Source organism: Pleurodeles waltl, chromosome 11 (assembly GCF_031143425.1).
Source record: "Pleurodeles waltl isolate 20211129_DDA chromosome 11, aPleWal1.hap1.20221129, whole genome shotgun sequence".
NCBI classification, from domain to species: domain Eukaryota; kingdom Metazoa; phylum Chordata; class Amphibia; order Caudata; family Salamandridae; genus Pleurodeles; species Pleurodeles waltl.
In genome coordinates this window covers 593,136,954-593,153,624 of record NC_090450.1, presented here as the reverse complement: position 1 = coordinate 593,153,624, position 16,671 = coordinate 593,136,954, and the positions used below count along the sequence as shown (strand labels likewise).

General features: G+C 42.6%; 1 protein-coding gene across 2 annotated transcripts in view; it reads left to right on the top strand.

Moving 5' to 3' along the window:
• Positions 1–9,889, top strand: part of SLC4A5 (solute carrier family 4 member 5) — a 706,789-nt gene extending 696,900 nt beyond the window's left edge. Inside the window, exon 24 of one of the 2 annotated variants that reach the window (XM_069214106.1) lies at positions 8,309–9,889. In XM_069214106.1, coding sequence (XP_069070207.1) covers positions 8,309–8,474 — 166 coding nt within the window. In that variant the 3' untranslated portion in view covers positions 8,475–9,889. The remainder of the gene's footprint in view (positions 1–8,308) is intronic. The other variant, XM_069214105.1, reaches the window with a different exon arrangement.
• Positions 9,890–16,671: the final 6,782 nt, after the last annotated feature.

The window sequence follows — 16,671 nt, the reverse complement described above, 5'->3', positions numbered from 1 at the left end:
CGAAAAGAAAATATGGCTCCTCCAAAAATCAACCCTTTCCATACTGTTACTTATGCTGGGGTGGTAAAAATTTAAATTTGACTCTTCCGGTGTCCAACTATTTCCATACTCTTGCTCTGGTTGAACTGTACATAGTAAATAAGACCCCTGCAATGTTCAATATTTTCCCTACTGTTGCTTATGTTGCAAAATGAAAAGTAATTCTGTCCCGCCACAAAGTCCAACAGTTTTCCTAATGTTGCTTAGGGTAAAGTGGCAATAGTAAATCTGACCCCTTCAAAGCACAACACTTTCCCTACAGTTGTATAGTTTTGAGTGGGAATAGTGTATTTGACCCCTACATTACATTAAATTATATATTTTTGTAGTCATATTTTTATTAATTAAAAAAAAAATCATAGTGGTATTGCATATATATTTTTTAATTTGTAATATGTAGTGATCTGATTATGTTTTATTTATTCATAATTTCCTTCATTTACATACAGTGTTTAATATTTTTTTACATTTATTTTAAAGTGTATATTGTTATATGCTTTTGTGATTATATTTTGGTCTTCTATATTTTTGCAGTCAATATTTTGTACTTTATACACAGAGTATATAAAGTCAATATATGTGTCTTCAATATTCTTTGGTTATATTTTTTATTGTAAAATTTTGTTGGTGATATTCCATCATACAGCCCAGTAAATATATGCCACTCAGCACCAAGATACTGCAAGGATAAAATATGCACTTTCACAAATACTTATGTTATATGTACATGTAAGTGTGTGTGCATGAGTATGTGTCTATATGTGAGTGTGCATGAGTGTCTGGGGCACAGTTGCTGGAGCAGCACCCAGCAGTTCAGAATTGTGCGCATTGCCAAATATGAGTTTGTCTGTGGCAAATAGCTAAATGAATGGCTTCTGCACATAGAATGTTATGTGCTTTGGTACTGATTCATGTGTGAATGACGTCTAGAGTTGTGGTGGGCAGCTTGCATCTGCATCAGAAGACTGTTGGCAAAGCTCCTTATGAGTCATAGTTAGCAGGCATAACAAGTGTTTGTGTGTGTGTGTGTGTGTGTGTGTGTGTGTACGCATAAACGCGGAAAGATTCAGTGTTTCTACCTGCAGGTCCTTATTAAAGTGGTCCAGTGGAGGTGAGGAATAGCACGAACAGATGGTGGATAGAAATTATAGTAACAGCATACATGTGTGTGGCCTTGTTTGTGTAAGGAGAGAGAGGACCAAGTGGGCCAGCTGCAGTTAAGGAGCGAAGGCGGATGTACTGTCAAGTTGTGTGTCTTACTCTCAGGACTGAAATGGTGTGGAGCGTTGCGCTTCAGGACTCGCCAGCACTTGTAGAAATGTGTGATACTCATAAGAGTAGAGGGGGTTCTTCAAGTCACAGAGTCAGCACAGCTCTGTGTGTTAATCAGGAGAGTATGTGCATGTCTTCGAGAGAGTATTTGTGTGTGTGTGTGTTATAGAGAGAGAACAGTAATTTGCTCTAGGTGTGTGGTAGTACTGAGATGATTGGCAGACATTTGTATTTTACTAGGGAACAGAATAATATTGAATGTTATATGGAATAGAATAATATTGAAGTGTATAGCCAGAGCTGTCTGTGACATAAATGGATGAAGGTGGCGCTTGAAAGTAAGTAGTGAAGTCCATTGTGGGGGATGAGGGTCACAACGCTGGTACCCAGACAGTTCTCTATGTCAAGCAAGAGAACTTGCAGGGCTGTGTTGCAGATGAGCCTTGCACTTAAACTTGAACCCATGACAACACCTTGCCAGTTACACTGTAACTCACTTATAGTAGGTACCTGTGTGACATTTGCATAGTGCAAACCTAACTGAAAGGCAGCAAAGCACTGTACAGGAGGAACGTCAAAGATATAGTGAAAGACTGGAGTTGCAGCTCAGTATGAGAGCAGAAGTGGACTGTTATTGTGCCATAATCATGTGGGTCTTCAGCTGTTTTCTAAATGGGGCAGGGCTGGGCCAGTCCAGGTGGATATGGGGTTGCAGATCTTTGGTTCCAGAGGGAGAAGGCATCTTGGCTTTTTTTCTTTTTGCACCACTTACCTTCCACCCCCTCCTTGAACTCCAGGCAGTAGTGTGAATTTGGTTACAAGTTTGGGCTTTACGTGTGTTTACCAATTGACATTGAGGTGTGCAGAGGGAATGGGGCAGACATACAAAGAAGGGATAGTAGTGTTATTTATTACCCCTCGTTTCACCTCTAGGTCGGATCATTTTAGCATTGTGCTGCTGTGATTTTGTCCCACATAAACCTGCCTACAGAAAAAGGAATTATATAGATCTCTGGCTTGAAATCTGTAGTTCACATCTAAATCCAACAAAGATTGGTTTTCAGTGTGCCAGCTGAGGGAAAAGAAATTGAAAAGGCCTTCCTCCCGAATAGCCTAGTTGCTAAGATTTGTATTGAAGTTCAGAACTGGACTGGGCCTCCATTAGACTTCAAACCTGTCTTGCAGGAATTGTGCAGTAATCAGCACCTGAAACTATATGTGGTCCCACTACCTCCAGCTGGACTGTAGTTGTGCCCAAGACGGCTTGGCTGGATGACTGCTACAGAGGCTCTGGGAGTGGCAGAATTACCCCTAACATGAAGTGCCAAGTGAAGAGTCCAGGAATGCATGTCCAGTTCTTTCTGGGGACCCGGAATGCTTTGACAGTAATGGAAAGTCATTATGGTGGAGTTGATCTAGTGGTTTAGGTTAGAAGGTCAAAAATGCTAGACCAGAAATGGTGCTAGATCTGCTCTCCTTGTCCTGTCCTTGCGCTGCACTGCTGTCTCGGGGAATAGAGTAGACAATTGTAGGAGGCTGGCCTGGCTTATAGTGGGTACCTGATGGTACTTACACCTTGTGCCAGGTCCAGTTATCCCTTATTAGTAGATTAGTAGTGTTCTAGCAGCTTAGGCTGATAGAGGTAGCTATAGCAGAGCAGCTTAGGCTGAACTAGGAGACATACAAAGATCCTACTATACCACTTATATCACATAGCACTGTATCATAAGAGTCACAATACTCAGAGTTACTAAAAATAAAGGTACTTTATTTTAGTGACAATGTGTCAAAAATATCTCAGAGGATATACTCCCTTAGGAGGTAAGTAAAATACACAAAATATACACACAAACCAAAATCAGGTAATTAAACAGTTAGACAAGTAGTGCAAACTGTAGAATACAATAGGATGATATAGGCCTAAGGGCAAAAAAAACATATATAAAGAAAGTGGAATGCACTTAGGGACCCCAGGCCTAGTGTATTGTGTAGAGGGTCCCTGGGAGTGTTAGAAAACACTGAGGGTGTCCAAGATACCCCCACCCCAAGACCCTGAAAAGTAGGAGTAAAGTTACCCTACTTCCCCAGAAACACACTAAAGTTGTGATGGGAGATTCTGCAAAGACAACAACTGACTGCAAAGCACTGAAGATGTATTCCTGGACCTGAGGACCTGTAAAGGAAGGGGACCAAGTCCAAGAGTCACAAAAGTGTCCAGGGGGGGCAGGAGCCCACTAAACCCCAGATGAAGGTGCAAAATGGCTGCCTCCAGGTGGAAGAAGCCGAAGATTCTGCAACAATGGAAGATGCCAGGAACTTCTCCTTTGCACAGAAAATGTCCTACAGCATATTGAAGGATGTAGATTTGTTTCCATGCTGAAAGACCGCAAAAAAGCCTTGCTAGCTGCAAAGGCTGCGGTTGAAGAAAATGGGTGCTGCCCGGGCCCAGGAAGGACCAGCAGGTCGCCCCTTGGAGGAGGAGACAGAGGGGGCGCTCAGCAGCACAGAGAGCCCATGCAGAAGCAGGCAGCACCCGCAGAAGCACTTGAACAGGGGTTCAAGTGAACTGAGCATGGCGGTTGTCTCAACACTACAAAGGAGGGTCCCAGGAAGCCGGTGGTCAACTCAGCGGGTTGAGCAATGAAGGATGGAGTGCTGGGGACCTGGGCTATGCTTTGCATGAAGGATTCCTTGCAAAGGTACACAGAAGCCCTAGCAGCTGCAGTTCACGCAGTTCACAGGATTACTGTCTGGCGTGGGGAGGCAAGGACTTACCTCCACCAAATTTGGACAGATGGACCACTGGACCATCGGGGTCACTTGGATCCTGCTTCTGTGTTCCAGGGACCACGCTTGTCAAGATGAGAGGGGACCCAGAGGACCAGTGAAGCAGAAGTTTGGTGCCTGGGTTAGCAGGGGAAGATTCTGTCGACCCATGGGGGATTTCTTCTTTGCTTCTAGTGCAGGGTGAAGGCAGACAGCCCTCAGAGCATGCACCACCAGGAAACAGTTAAGACAGCCAGCAGGATTAGGAGCTACAATTTTGCTGGTAGTCTTCTTGCTACTTTGTTGCGGTTTTGCAGGCATCGTGGAGCAGTCAGCGGTCGATCCTTGGCAGAAGTCAAAGAGGGAGATGCAGAGGAACTCTGGTGAGCTCTTGCATTTGTTATCTGACGAGAAACCCACAGGAGAGACCCTAAATAGCCCTCAGAGGAGGATTGGCCACCTAACCAGGTAATCACCTATCAGGAGGGGCCTCTGACGTCACCTGCTGGCACTGGTCACTCAGAGGTCTCCATTGTGCCCTCACACCTCTGCATTCAAGATGGCAGAGGTCTGGGACACACTGGAGGAGCTCTGGGCACCACCCCTGGGGTGGTGATGGACAGGGGAGTGGTCACTCCCCTTTCCTTTGTCCAGTTTCACACCAGAGCAGGGGCTGGGGGATCCCTGAATGGGTGTAGACTGGCTTATGCAAGGAGGGCACCATATGTGCCCTTCAAAGCATTTCCAGAGGCTGGGGGAGGCTACTCCTCCCCAACCCTTAACACCTATTTCCAAAGGGAGAGGGTGTAACACCCTCTCTCAGGGGAAATCCTTTGTTCTGCCTTCTTGGGACTGGGCTGCCCAGACCCCAGGAGGGCAGAAGCCTGTCTGTGGGTTGGCAGCAGCGGCAGCTGCAGTGGAAACCCCAGAGAGCTGGTTTGGCACCCCAATACCAGATTTGGCATGGGAGGACAATTCCATGATCTTAGCCATGTTACATGGCCATATTCGGAGTTACCATTGTGAAGCTACATATAGGTATTGACCTATATGTAGTGCACGCATGTAATGGTATCCCCGCACTCACAAAGTCCGGGGAAATTGCCCTGAACTATGTGGGGGCACCTTGGCTAGTGCCAGGGTGCCCTCACACATAGTAACTGTGCACCTAACCTTCACTAAGTGAGGGTTAGACATATAGGTGACTTATAAGTTACTTAAGTGCAGTGTAAAATGGCTGTGAAATAACGTGGACGTTATTTCACTCAGGCTACAGTGGCAGTCCTGTGTAAGAATTGTCTGAGCTCCCTATGAGTGGCAAAAGAAATGCTGCAGCCCATAGAGATCTCGTGGAACCCCAGTACCCTGGGTACCTAGGTACCATGTACTAGGGAATTATAAGGGTGTTCCAGTGTGCCAATCAGAATTGGTGAAAATAGTCACTAGCCTGCAGTGACAATTTTAAAAGCAGAGAGAGCATAAGCACTGAGGTTCTGGTTAGCAGAGCCTCAGTGACACAGTTAGGCACCACACAGGGACCACATTCAGGCCACAAACTATGAGCACTGGGGTCCTGGCTAGCAGGATCCCAGTGAGACAGGCAAAAACAAACTGACACACAAGTAAAAATGGGGGTAACATGCCAGGCAAGATGGTACTTTCCTACAACAACACCATCCACCATTGCCCACTATCATTCACTAATTCACTGTGACCCTTTGCTTACTGGGTGGCCTGCCATGAAGCTGGGATTTTGGATGTGGTCACCGATAACCAGATTGAGCTCAAGCAAAACAAATAGTCCACTAGCCTGCCTGCTAATACAACTGCAGTAAATATCAAATAGGACCAAGGGCCTATCAAATACCTTGCTTCTGTATAGGAGATGTAGGAAGTTGGATGAAGGCGTCAGAGATAAGGTGTCATTTGTACTTGCTGCATTTTTCTAATCTTGATTCAGTACACATCTCTGTCTCATAAATGTCAGGCACTGTTGTTTGGCCTTTAACCTTACATTGAGTTTTTATTAACTAGAACTTGCTTTAAGGAATCCAGTTGTAAAAATGCAAAAATTCTGTGACAAAGCTAATCATACAACATTGTACTGAAGGTGCGCAGTATCATGCCTCCTTTGCGTACATTCTAGTGAATGCCATGTAAATATGGCATTACATTGTGCTACTTTGTAAACACAGCACGATGGTATGTGCTTTGTTTATTGTATTGTCCAGCATTTGTTAACTATTTAACTGGGCTTTGTAGCAAGTTATCACTTAGGGATACACAAAGTTGCCTTGCAAGTGGGTTGTTCTAGTGAGCGGTTCTATGTCCATATTAATGCTATCAAGAATATTCCTTAATTTTTCGATCTCCAAGCTAATTTTCCTAAAAACGCCCACCCTAAATCATGCCCCAGCCACCACATGGCCTTTTAAATCGGTGCTCTGTCACTCGTTGCTAAATCGTAGACTATAATTGACTAAGCTACACCCATGTATGTATCCCAAATAAAATTGTGAAGAAAAGGGTAAATCCAACTTTACTTTTGCACTCATTTAAAGACATTCCAGTGCTTTCCACCAAACCATGAAAAAATAATTTCTTCCAAAATGCTGTATTTACTGTGTTGAACAGAACAGATGGGCACGGAATGCTACAGACCATCAGCCGCTCACTATCCAAGGACTGCAGTGTCTGTTCTCATAAGCAACTGCCTAATATCTCAATTGATTTGGATCAAGCAAAATTGTTCCTCGAAGTTCAACTGGAATTTATTCCTCACTAACATTCTGACTACTCCACCTGGGACAGTAGATTAGGAGCTCTATTACAAGCCGCGTGGATCAGATTATCATGAGTCAGATGGAGCGGACTCCCAGGGAGGATCTTACCCTGCATAATTACAAATGTACCTGGTAAAACCAAGGCCCTGATTTATACTTTTTGCTGCAAACCTGCGTTAGAGTAGGTTTGCGGCAAAAAGTATAGCGCCATTCCTAGACACCGGCTGGGCATCATATTTAAGGAATGACGAAAGCCGGTGCAAAGGGTGGGCTACCTGAAAACAAATTTTACGCTAGCCGGGTGGGGGTGGCAGTCTGAGAGATGGGGATTTAGCACCAAAAAATTACGCTAGGCTGGTTTGAGTAAAAAAAAATGACTCCAACCAGATTAGCGTCATTTTATGGTGCTAAACTTACCATGCCACATGACTCCTCCCTTAGAAAATGTAGGAGTCATGCCCACCACCCCAATTGCCAGCACAGGGGACAAGGGTCCCTTGGGCATAGCCATTGCAACCTGTGCCATGTATGGGGGCCCATTTCAGGGCCCCCTATGGCACTTCAAAAAATTAAATTAAATACTTACCTGTACTTACCTGGGATGGGGTCCCCCATCCACCGCTGTCCCTCTACTGTTAGTGGGGGTGTCCCTGGGGCCCAGGGAGGGCGACTGTGGGCTTATTCCATGGTGTTCCACCATGGAAATAGGCCCACAAGTCCCCTAACCCCTGCCCTGACCCAGCGTTAAAAAATGGGGCACAGCAAGCTTTGCACCATTTTTTGACCCCTCCCGTGCACCATTTTTGCACAGAAGTATAAATATGGCATTAAGGCCATAGAGTCATTTTTTGCACGGGAACGTCTACCTTGCATCTCATTAAGGCAAGGTAGGTTTCCACTTCCAAAAAATGACTTTAGCTCCATACATTTGGCACTAGACAGGTCTAACGCCAAAGTATAAACATGGAGTTAGTTTTGCACCGAATTAGAGTAAAAAAAATGACACTAATTCGGTGCAAACAGAGTATAAATATGCCCCCAAATGTGATTCAATAGACATTTCCATCTGCTCAAAGTTACTACACAGCGTCCGTGTGAACGAAGGCATAACTAATGCCTGCATAGCTTTTTTGACCAAGTGAATCCGAGTTCTGCATGTTAATCCCCATTCCAAGAAACGAAACTTGTGATACCAAGTAATTAGTGAAAGGAGATACCTGTTGCAATTGTTAACTCTGGCCTGGGTATCACACTCGACATCTTGTGATAAGGCCATGGGAAAAGGTCAGCAGTTGCTATTAAATAATTGTCTTACTTAAATTCAGTTGACAATGTGTTCCTTTGCTAAAAAGCTGTCACTTTAATTTTTTTCAAACATAATCTTAAATTTACTGAAAAGAAATGTACAACTTTTTAATTAAAATCTTCTTTGCCTTCTCGTTTTCCAGTATCACACTTCACCTGAAGATTTCCTGCCCTCCATCTCCCGCCTTCAGTTACCCCAGGAACCCATTAGCAGCAGTGCCACAAGTGAACGTAGAGCTGGAGTCAGACTACGATGACACCGACACTGAGAAGAACCCCAGAGACATGGGAAGTGAGACCACATTATAGTACTGGCTCAGAAGATCAACAACATCCATTCCAAAAGATGTATTGGGTTAGAAATATAACATAAATGGGAACAAATGAACAATCAGCAGAAAGTGCTGTTGTTAATTGCAACTGTAAATCACCGACCTAAAGAAACACATGTAAAACGGTCTTTATTATTAATCATAATAACTTGTTTATATATAATGCTTCATAGAGCACTACTGCTGTTTACAAACGCTGGTGGGTATGTGTAGGCCACAGAATGTAAGATGTTTTCTTGGCTTTCTGCTTCTGGCTAAGGCAATCTTCATAAGAGATCATGGTTATTGGCTAATACAGAAGGTTCAGTAAATGTTTTGCACCAGATTCAGTCCTGTATATGACATGTAAATAATGAAACCAGGCCTCAGTGCTTAAGTCGTATTTGTAAGAAGTAAATAGGTTGGAAAATAAGATCTCTATTTCTTTGCAAATATGTGTAGGCAGTACATACATCTATTCTTAAAGTGATTTCCTCCGACATTTGATCAACACCATGTTCATAAACATGAATTCATGGCTGGTAATCGGATTGTTACTTTTTTTGATTATGCATAAATCCTGAGCTGGATATATGAAAAAATAAATTAAAATGTAATATTACTAAAATTCTGAAATAATCTGCATTAAACCTCACTTTAACTATCCAAACTATATAGTCGATTCAAATTCCATTTGTACATATTTGTCAAGCACTATGTCATACAAAAGAAGATACATTCACAGGATTGTTGTAAAACGAAGAATCAATTGCATATTTTTTTAGGAAGAAGGAGGTTTCCATTGTGCTGAGCATCTCTACCTAATGAAGCATACAAATGGGTACTGTATTCAAAAGCCATATTGGTTTTGAAAGTGGAAAACACCGGCTCAGTTCTTCGACTCTCGTGTAATATTCTGAATGTATATGGCTTTGAAATGCTTTGTACGTCAAAACCATGTTTTACCATATAAATTCTCTCCCCACCCATTGCCGTCATATTGAGGAACAGTCTAATAAATACATTTTACATTGTCTAGTGGTGCTCATGACCAATATTAATGAATGGACACTTAGACCAGGAGGTGAGGCTAAAATAGCCGTAAATGTTCAGGAGCTGCACACAACAAGAGCTCACTCAATGTTTTCCCAGAAACAAAAAAGTAGTTCCTTTGCAGTATTTCATGGAATCGGTGGTCTAATGGACTATGTGTACTTATGTGTCTAAGAAAACATGACAGTTTCACAAAGTGCAACCATTGTTAACATTCACACCTAGGGACCCATGAATAATAAATGAAATACCATTGTAATTTTATATCTCCAACTAATAAATATAAGGTATGACATTTCAAAATGTGCTGTCAACAAAGTGGTTGTGTTCACCAAATGTTCAGGTACAGTAAATATATCCAACAAAACAAAACGAGAAAAGTTAGCGTGTCTGCTCATATAATGTTGGGAATTAGGATCTGATTAGGTATGTATATCACGAACTCCTCAATAGGAAAGTCAGCCTAGAAAGTACTATTGTCAATGTTTCGACCCTATATAGTCACTGAATACGGACTTTTACAGGTCAGACATCTAAGAGGTGTTGTCAAAACTCTGAAATCGTTAGTTCAGAAGCTATGAGCTATCATATATCAATCAGGCTAAACGTAAGATGCTCTGGTGTATGACAAATAAGAAAAGGTCTTGTGGAGCACAGGAGGAATATCTGCTAAGTTAAATTATTGACAAGCAGGGCCCACTGTGCACAATCACTGTCAATGCCAGATAACACAATTTCTACCAAGTCATTCATCACCAACATTAAGAGTGTACAAAATGATTGTGCAAGAAGGGATGTTTTTAAAAAATGAATGTTAAATTGAGAACAATGGCACACATTCCACTTCCACGTGGTAAGGCACATTTTTTTTATCATCAGCGTGTTAAGCTAGTGCAAAGACGTACAAAGTGCATAGTGCACATGTTATTTGTGCTGGGCTGTTTTTGCACCACCCATTGCACCTATGCCTTAAGTGACCCAACAAACCATTACTAAAACCGGTCAGCAAGCTTTCATTTGCCTTTGCTTGTTATAGTTGACCAGTTATGACCTGTTCATTTATAACCAATCTGAACACTTCAAATGTAATCAACTAAGATTTTGTGAAGGCACTCTTGCAGCGAGTTTAAAGGAATCATATTTCCACAATATTAGGAATTAAAGATGAAGCAAACATATACCCCCAAAACCCTTCGAATTTCCAGCCCCCTGCACGGTATCTAATGTTCTTATTTGTGAAATATTAACATTTCACTTTTTACTTGATATCCACAAGGTAATTGTTAAAGTTAGACTTTGTAATATGTGATGCAACAGACTTTGCTCATTGAAGAATATGATCACACACCTACAACAGTGTTCATTTAAGAGGGACTATTGAAACTGGCTTTCACCCATGACCTCTGATTCACTGACTGCAAAACAATCTTGATCCCTCTTCTCACCAACATAATCTTGAGTTTATAAAGTGAGAGTACCAACTTGGGATCCAATTGAAGATTGCAGCTTGTGCTGCAAGGACGAGGGAGAGTCACAGCTGTAAATCTGCACAGCAGCATGTTGTGATGCGCTCATTCCTGCCGCCCACAACGCAAGCATATTTCACAATGGAGCATCATGTGAGGATGAGGCTACTTTCAGTTCATTGCACTTTTTGTTCTCTTGCAGACGTCTAACTAGTCCCCCCTCCACACCAACCTTCTTTCAGTTTCCGGAGAGGATCGCCTGTATTCACTGCTGCTTGGGATAAAATAGTTATTTAAACTAGGTACATGGGCAGCTGCTGCCCGTGCCACCCTCGCACCCCCCCAAAAAAAACCTCACTGATTAAATCCAAGCTGCAGTGCATAAAGGCCTGCTGCTTCAACCAATCGTACTGGACTGTTGAAGGTCTCCTACTCCTCCAATAGAACTGCGCTAGCTTTTGTGCTACAGTGTGGCGACTAAAAATGTGGTTGTCATTATTATAAACCAAAATGCGCCTCAGTGGTTGCTGCGGGAGCAACATTGTGCTGCCATGCACATGCTGTGGTGTACCGTAGTGCAGAAATGGCTGCCAAAACCCGGAAGTTGCGCTACTTTAATATGCCATGAACATATCATGGGTTTGTTAAGTTCACGCAATTTTCAGTACCCCACAATTGCAGTGTAAAGTGACGGCCAAAATCAGAGCCTTGGTACGCCGAGAGAAGGTTATAAGCCTTTGAAACCTTCGGATTTCACAAACACAGCTCGTTTTCAAAATAAAACGAAAAGATGGAAGTTAAAGTGGCAAGTTTAGCCCTAAGGGGGGTGAGCTGATATTACTTTTCTCAAAAGTGATCGAGTAAGGGGATCCTTCCATGAGCTGTGCTTTCACGGGTGGTGCCTGCAGTAACTAATAATACCCTGGGAACAACATTTACTGGGTGCGCAATTATCTCACCAAAATGGGGTATATTATGGTAACAGTGCATATTCCCCTCTGTTATGATGTCGCGAGCTCGCTCACTTGACCTACGCCAGAATCGGGATTTGCATGAATCCAACCACCAGGTGACAGTATAATGATGGGCCGAGTACAGCGCTTTTTGCGTGCGTTGTGTCCAAAGTTCAAACATTTCACTCGGAATTTCTACTTTAAACAGAATAAGTCGGAACTAGAGAAAGGCAATCCCTGAACACTTTTTCCACTTGTTCTGTCTAAAGTTCATGCATTAACTCCGAGAAATTCTAAGTTATATATTAGACTGTTAGACACCTCGCACGCACACACAGGCGCTCGGCTCATAACAGGAACTAAGTAGCTATATTGTTGGCTTCACAGAGCAATGGTTCCGACAAAGCTAAAAAAAAAAATCAGTGAAAAGCACGGCCACATCTGCAGAATATGTCACATAGTAACACGAATCTACCATTCTCCATTAGGTGTACATGTTCATTGTTTTAATTTTAAATGAATGCAAGAGGATTGTAATTTGAGTAGGTTTGTTGCATTGGTTTGACGTACATCTTAATAAAAGTACACTTTGAATTCGATAAGGCTTCAGTCTATTTTTGTCATTTCTACATTTTAATATTAAATAACCCATCTATCCGTTTAAGCTGTTGAATGAAAGTAGAAGATGGCAATAACGCAGATTATTAAAAATTTGCACAACGGAGTGCAACAACCCAAGTTGCTGTGTGGCATTGCATGAGGGGAAAACTCAGCGCAGAGCTATATCTCCAGATATCATGCATCTGCAGTCATTCCTCATGCAGGCGCTCAAACAAGCTTCCAAGCACCACACACACTCACACGCACAAACACACACAGACATGCGCACGCACACACACACCTTTGGACAATAGTGCAAAGGTGTATGTGTAATGTCTAGTATAGGCGTTTTTGATGGAAGGATATTCTCAAGTACAAACTACAGTCCGTAGACCAACTTTAAAACTGTCCTATATTGTAAGTATTTTCAAGTAAGCGCTAACTGTGAACTACATTTACCAGGATGCAAATGGGGCAAACTGTGCTGGGATGTGAGGCAGTGTGCTCCCAGCCCCACTTCATATATTGTATGTGTGCCTTCCTGTGCATCACACATGCAAAGTGGAAAAGGTTTGGAGAAATTAAAAGTTTTCTCCAAATCAATGCTTACTTCCATGAGGCATTATTTTTTGGCACTTTTTTAATAGCTAGGTTTTTACTTAAAAAAATACATTGGTGGTAGAATTGGAACGCCCATATACCATCCATAGTACCCCTACCCCTTGACTACAAGGAGCAATATGCGTTAATTTAAGGATACTTTGCAAGGAAAGGAAAGTTCTGCACTGGAAAGTAAATACTACATCCAACCTTTGCGCCAGTTTGCATCACTTTTTGTGACTTCGACTAAACCTCAAATCCCTCTCTAGCTATTTTTCTATTGAGCGGAAGGCACAATGATTTGGCAATGTTTCTGTCTATTTGTTAAACCCAGGTAAAGCTCAACTACTCTTTATTAATCGGAAACACTGTTCAGATGAAAGATCTATGGCGTCTGCTACATATCTAATAATTCAACTCTTAGTGCAGGTAGAAGAAATGATTTTACCAAATTACGATCCATGGATCAATAAAATATATGCCTCAACAAGTGAGATAAGGTGCTATTAGGACTCTTGGGGCATTGGAATGATTATCATACCCCATTTTTTATACTGATTCCGAGCAATATCCCTATATTGATCGGTGGTGTTTTGGGTGCAGATAGAAAAAGCTTGGAATGGATTTAATTACGAAATAAATGTCTTCGAATAGCAATTTGTTTCTTGCAGTTGCGATTGAAAAAAGAAGGTCGGTCCCCACGAAACCTAGAGTTTTACTATTAGTTAGCGTTCCCTGGTTTCTATCTCAGGTTTTGGGTATTGCCGAACCTTGGCATCTTGAGACAATTTATTCTGATTTACTACCTGGTCTTGATGTTTGTGATCCATTATATTTTAAACCTACTTACTTCAAGACGCGATCAATGTAGGTTAGCATTTGGAAACATTTGGCAGACCGTGTTAGCAGTCCATCTTTTAATAGGTATATTTAGTTTTGTGGCACAATCCTAATTTTCCTGCTTTTTCTAATGATTTACATGCAGTACCGTGGTCCAGAGCAGCATTAGAATAGATAGGATAGTTAAATTGCCCACAGATCTGCCTGTGTTTCTAATGGCAACATGGTGTCTTGTTTTTCAAATGATTCTATGTTGTATATTTATATTTTAAAGGAGACAGTTGCTAGTTCAAAGGTCTTCAAAGCAAGAGATACTTAGTGGCATATTTATACTTTTTGATGCAAAACTGCACTAACAAAGTTTTGCATCAAAAAGTTTAGCACCGGCTTGCGCCATTCCTGAGCGGCAGCCGGGCGCCATATTTATGGAATGGCGCAAGCCGATGGAAAGGGTGGGCTAGCGTAAAAAAATTGAGGTTAGCCGGGTGGGGGTGGTGGTATGGGAGAAGGGGGTTTTGCACCAAAAAATGACGTTCAGCTGGTTAGAGGCAAAAAATGCCTCTAACAAGCCTAGCATAATTTCCTGATGCAAAACCATCCATACCACATGACTCCTGTCTTAGAAAAGACAGGAGTCATGCCCCCCCCCCACCAATGGCCAGCACAGGGGACCAGTGTTCTCTGGGCTTGGCCATTGCACACTGTGCCATGCAGGGGGCCCCAAGTTGGGCCCCAATGGCACTTTGATTAAAAAACAAAATACTCACCTATACTTACCCTACTTATCAGGGAAAGGGTACTCCATCCTCCGGTGTCCCACTGGTGTGGGTATCAGTGTCCCTGGGGCGTGAGGAGGGCGCCTGTGGACTCATTCTATGGTGTTTAACCACGGAAATGGGTCCACAGGTACCCTAACGCCTGGTCTGACCAGGCATTATATAATGGTGCAAAGCAAGCTTTGCACTTTTAGATAGCCCCTCCTCCCACCCGTGCGTCATTTTAGCACAGGGGGATAAATATGGGGCTAGCACCATTTTGTAGATGGGAACACCTACCTTGCATCTCATTGATGCAAGGTAGGTTCATGCATCTAAAAAATGGTGCTAACTCTGTAGTCGAGTTTTCAGGAATAAAGAATGGACACAACTCTGGTAGCAATATAGTATTTATCAAAGAATAATACGTCCGGGAGCACAGCTCAGTTCTGTAACTGAAACCGCACCCAACTTAGCTCTTACAAACAGCTTCTTTTATACACAAAGGGCCTGATTACCACTTTGGCAGAGGGGGTTAATCCGTCCCAAATGTGACGGATATCCCGCCCGCCGTATTACGAGTTCCATAGGATATAATGGACTCGTAATACGTTGGGGGGGATATCCGTCACATTTGGAATGGATTAACCCCCTCCACCAAAGTTGTAATCAGGCCCTTAATTTGTATATGCTTTCTTATCATATTTCCAACTAACACAGTAGCTCATTATAATGTTATCTACGTTCATTTTTGTCACAAGCAATAATTCTCTAAAAACACATCTGACTGCTTGTCACTAAAAATGCAGCCATAGTGTATATAATATAGGTATGCATCCTCTAACGAGCACAGTTTCTTTTGATCTCACCCTTGGAATTCTATCTGTGCTTCCTCCCTACACTGCTCTCATACTCTGAAGTTTTACGGCCTGTCCTCTTCCCTCTACCAACCTTGACGACCTTGACGCTCACAGGAATCCCATATCTTCTTTTTAGGTCTGCCATGATGTACCCCTCCTCCTAACACTCGAATCAGGAAGTGGCTCAGACTCTCATGTGTGCGGCCTTCTAAATTATCTGTGGTATGCGAGGACCGGCTGCAACTGCTTTGCTCTGCACCTGAACAGTTCCTTTGTTTTCCTTTCTTCCTCCATACTCCATTTTAACATGGTACCCTGGTTTAGGCCTGTATTTGTCTCGCACTGTGTATGCTCCTGTACGTTTCCCTCTTAAGCCATGTGTTGACCAGAGTGGGCCATCTTTCTTTCTCTTGAGGCCTATTACATTTCCCCCGCTAGTTGAATTTACAACTACTAACTTAATTTTCCTGTCCAGTGTACCTATATCAGTGTATCCATTCTGCTTTTCCTTCCAAACTTTACTAACTACCCTACTAGTAAACATCCCTCCTAACTTCTGACCGCTGGACTTTACAACACCCTACAATAACCTGGGTCAGACAATACATCAAAGGGATCACCACAAGCATTGGAAGAAGTCCGTTACGCAATTCTGCTAACCAGGACAGCATCCATGAAAACAACCCTGGAAGCCACTTGTCGGGGCACCCTCTTCCTCCACCATTCTCTTCTGCAGATTATGCAAAGTCTGTATGGCCTCTGTTATTGTTCCATTGTCCGTATCATTAGCTAGCATGTATGTACAGCAAGCCATACCAATCTTGGCACAAACCCTTCCTTCCATAGCCATCATCAAGTCTAATACACACCTATGTTGCATAAGCGTTACTCGCACTGCCCGAAACTCTTCTTTGATTGCATTGAAACCATCTTCCGTAGCATTGATGGGTGTCAACATCAGGGTAGAGCGCGCTCTACGGGCGGCCAGAATGCAAAAACCTAATGATTTCAAGTTAACATAATTTATGCATTGTGCTGATATAATGTTGTTTAACCTTTTGCATTGTA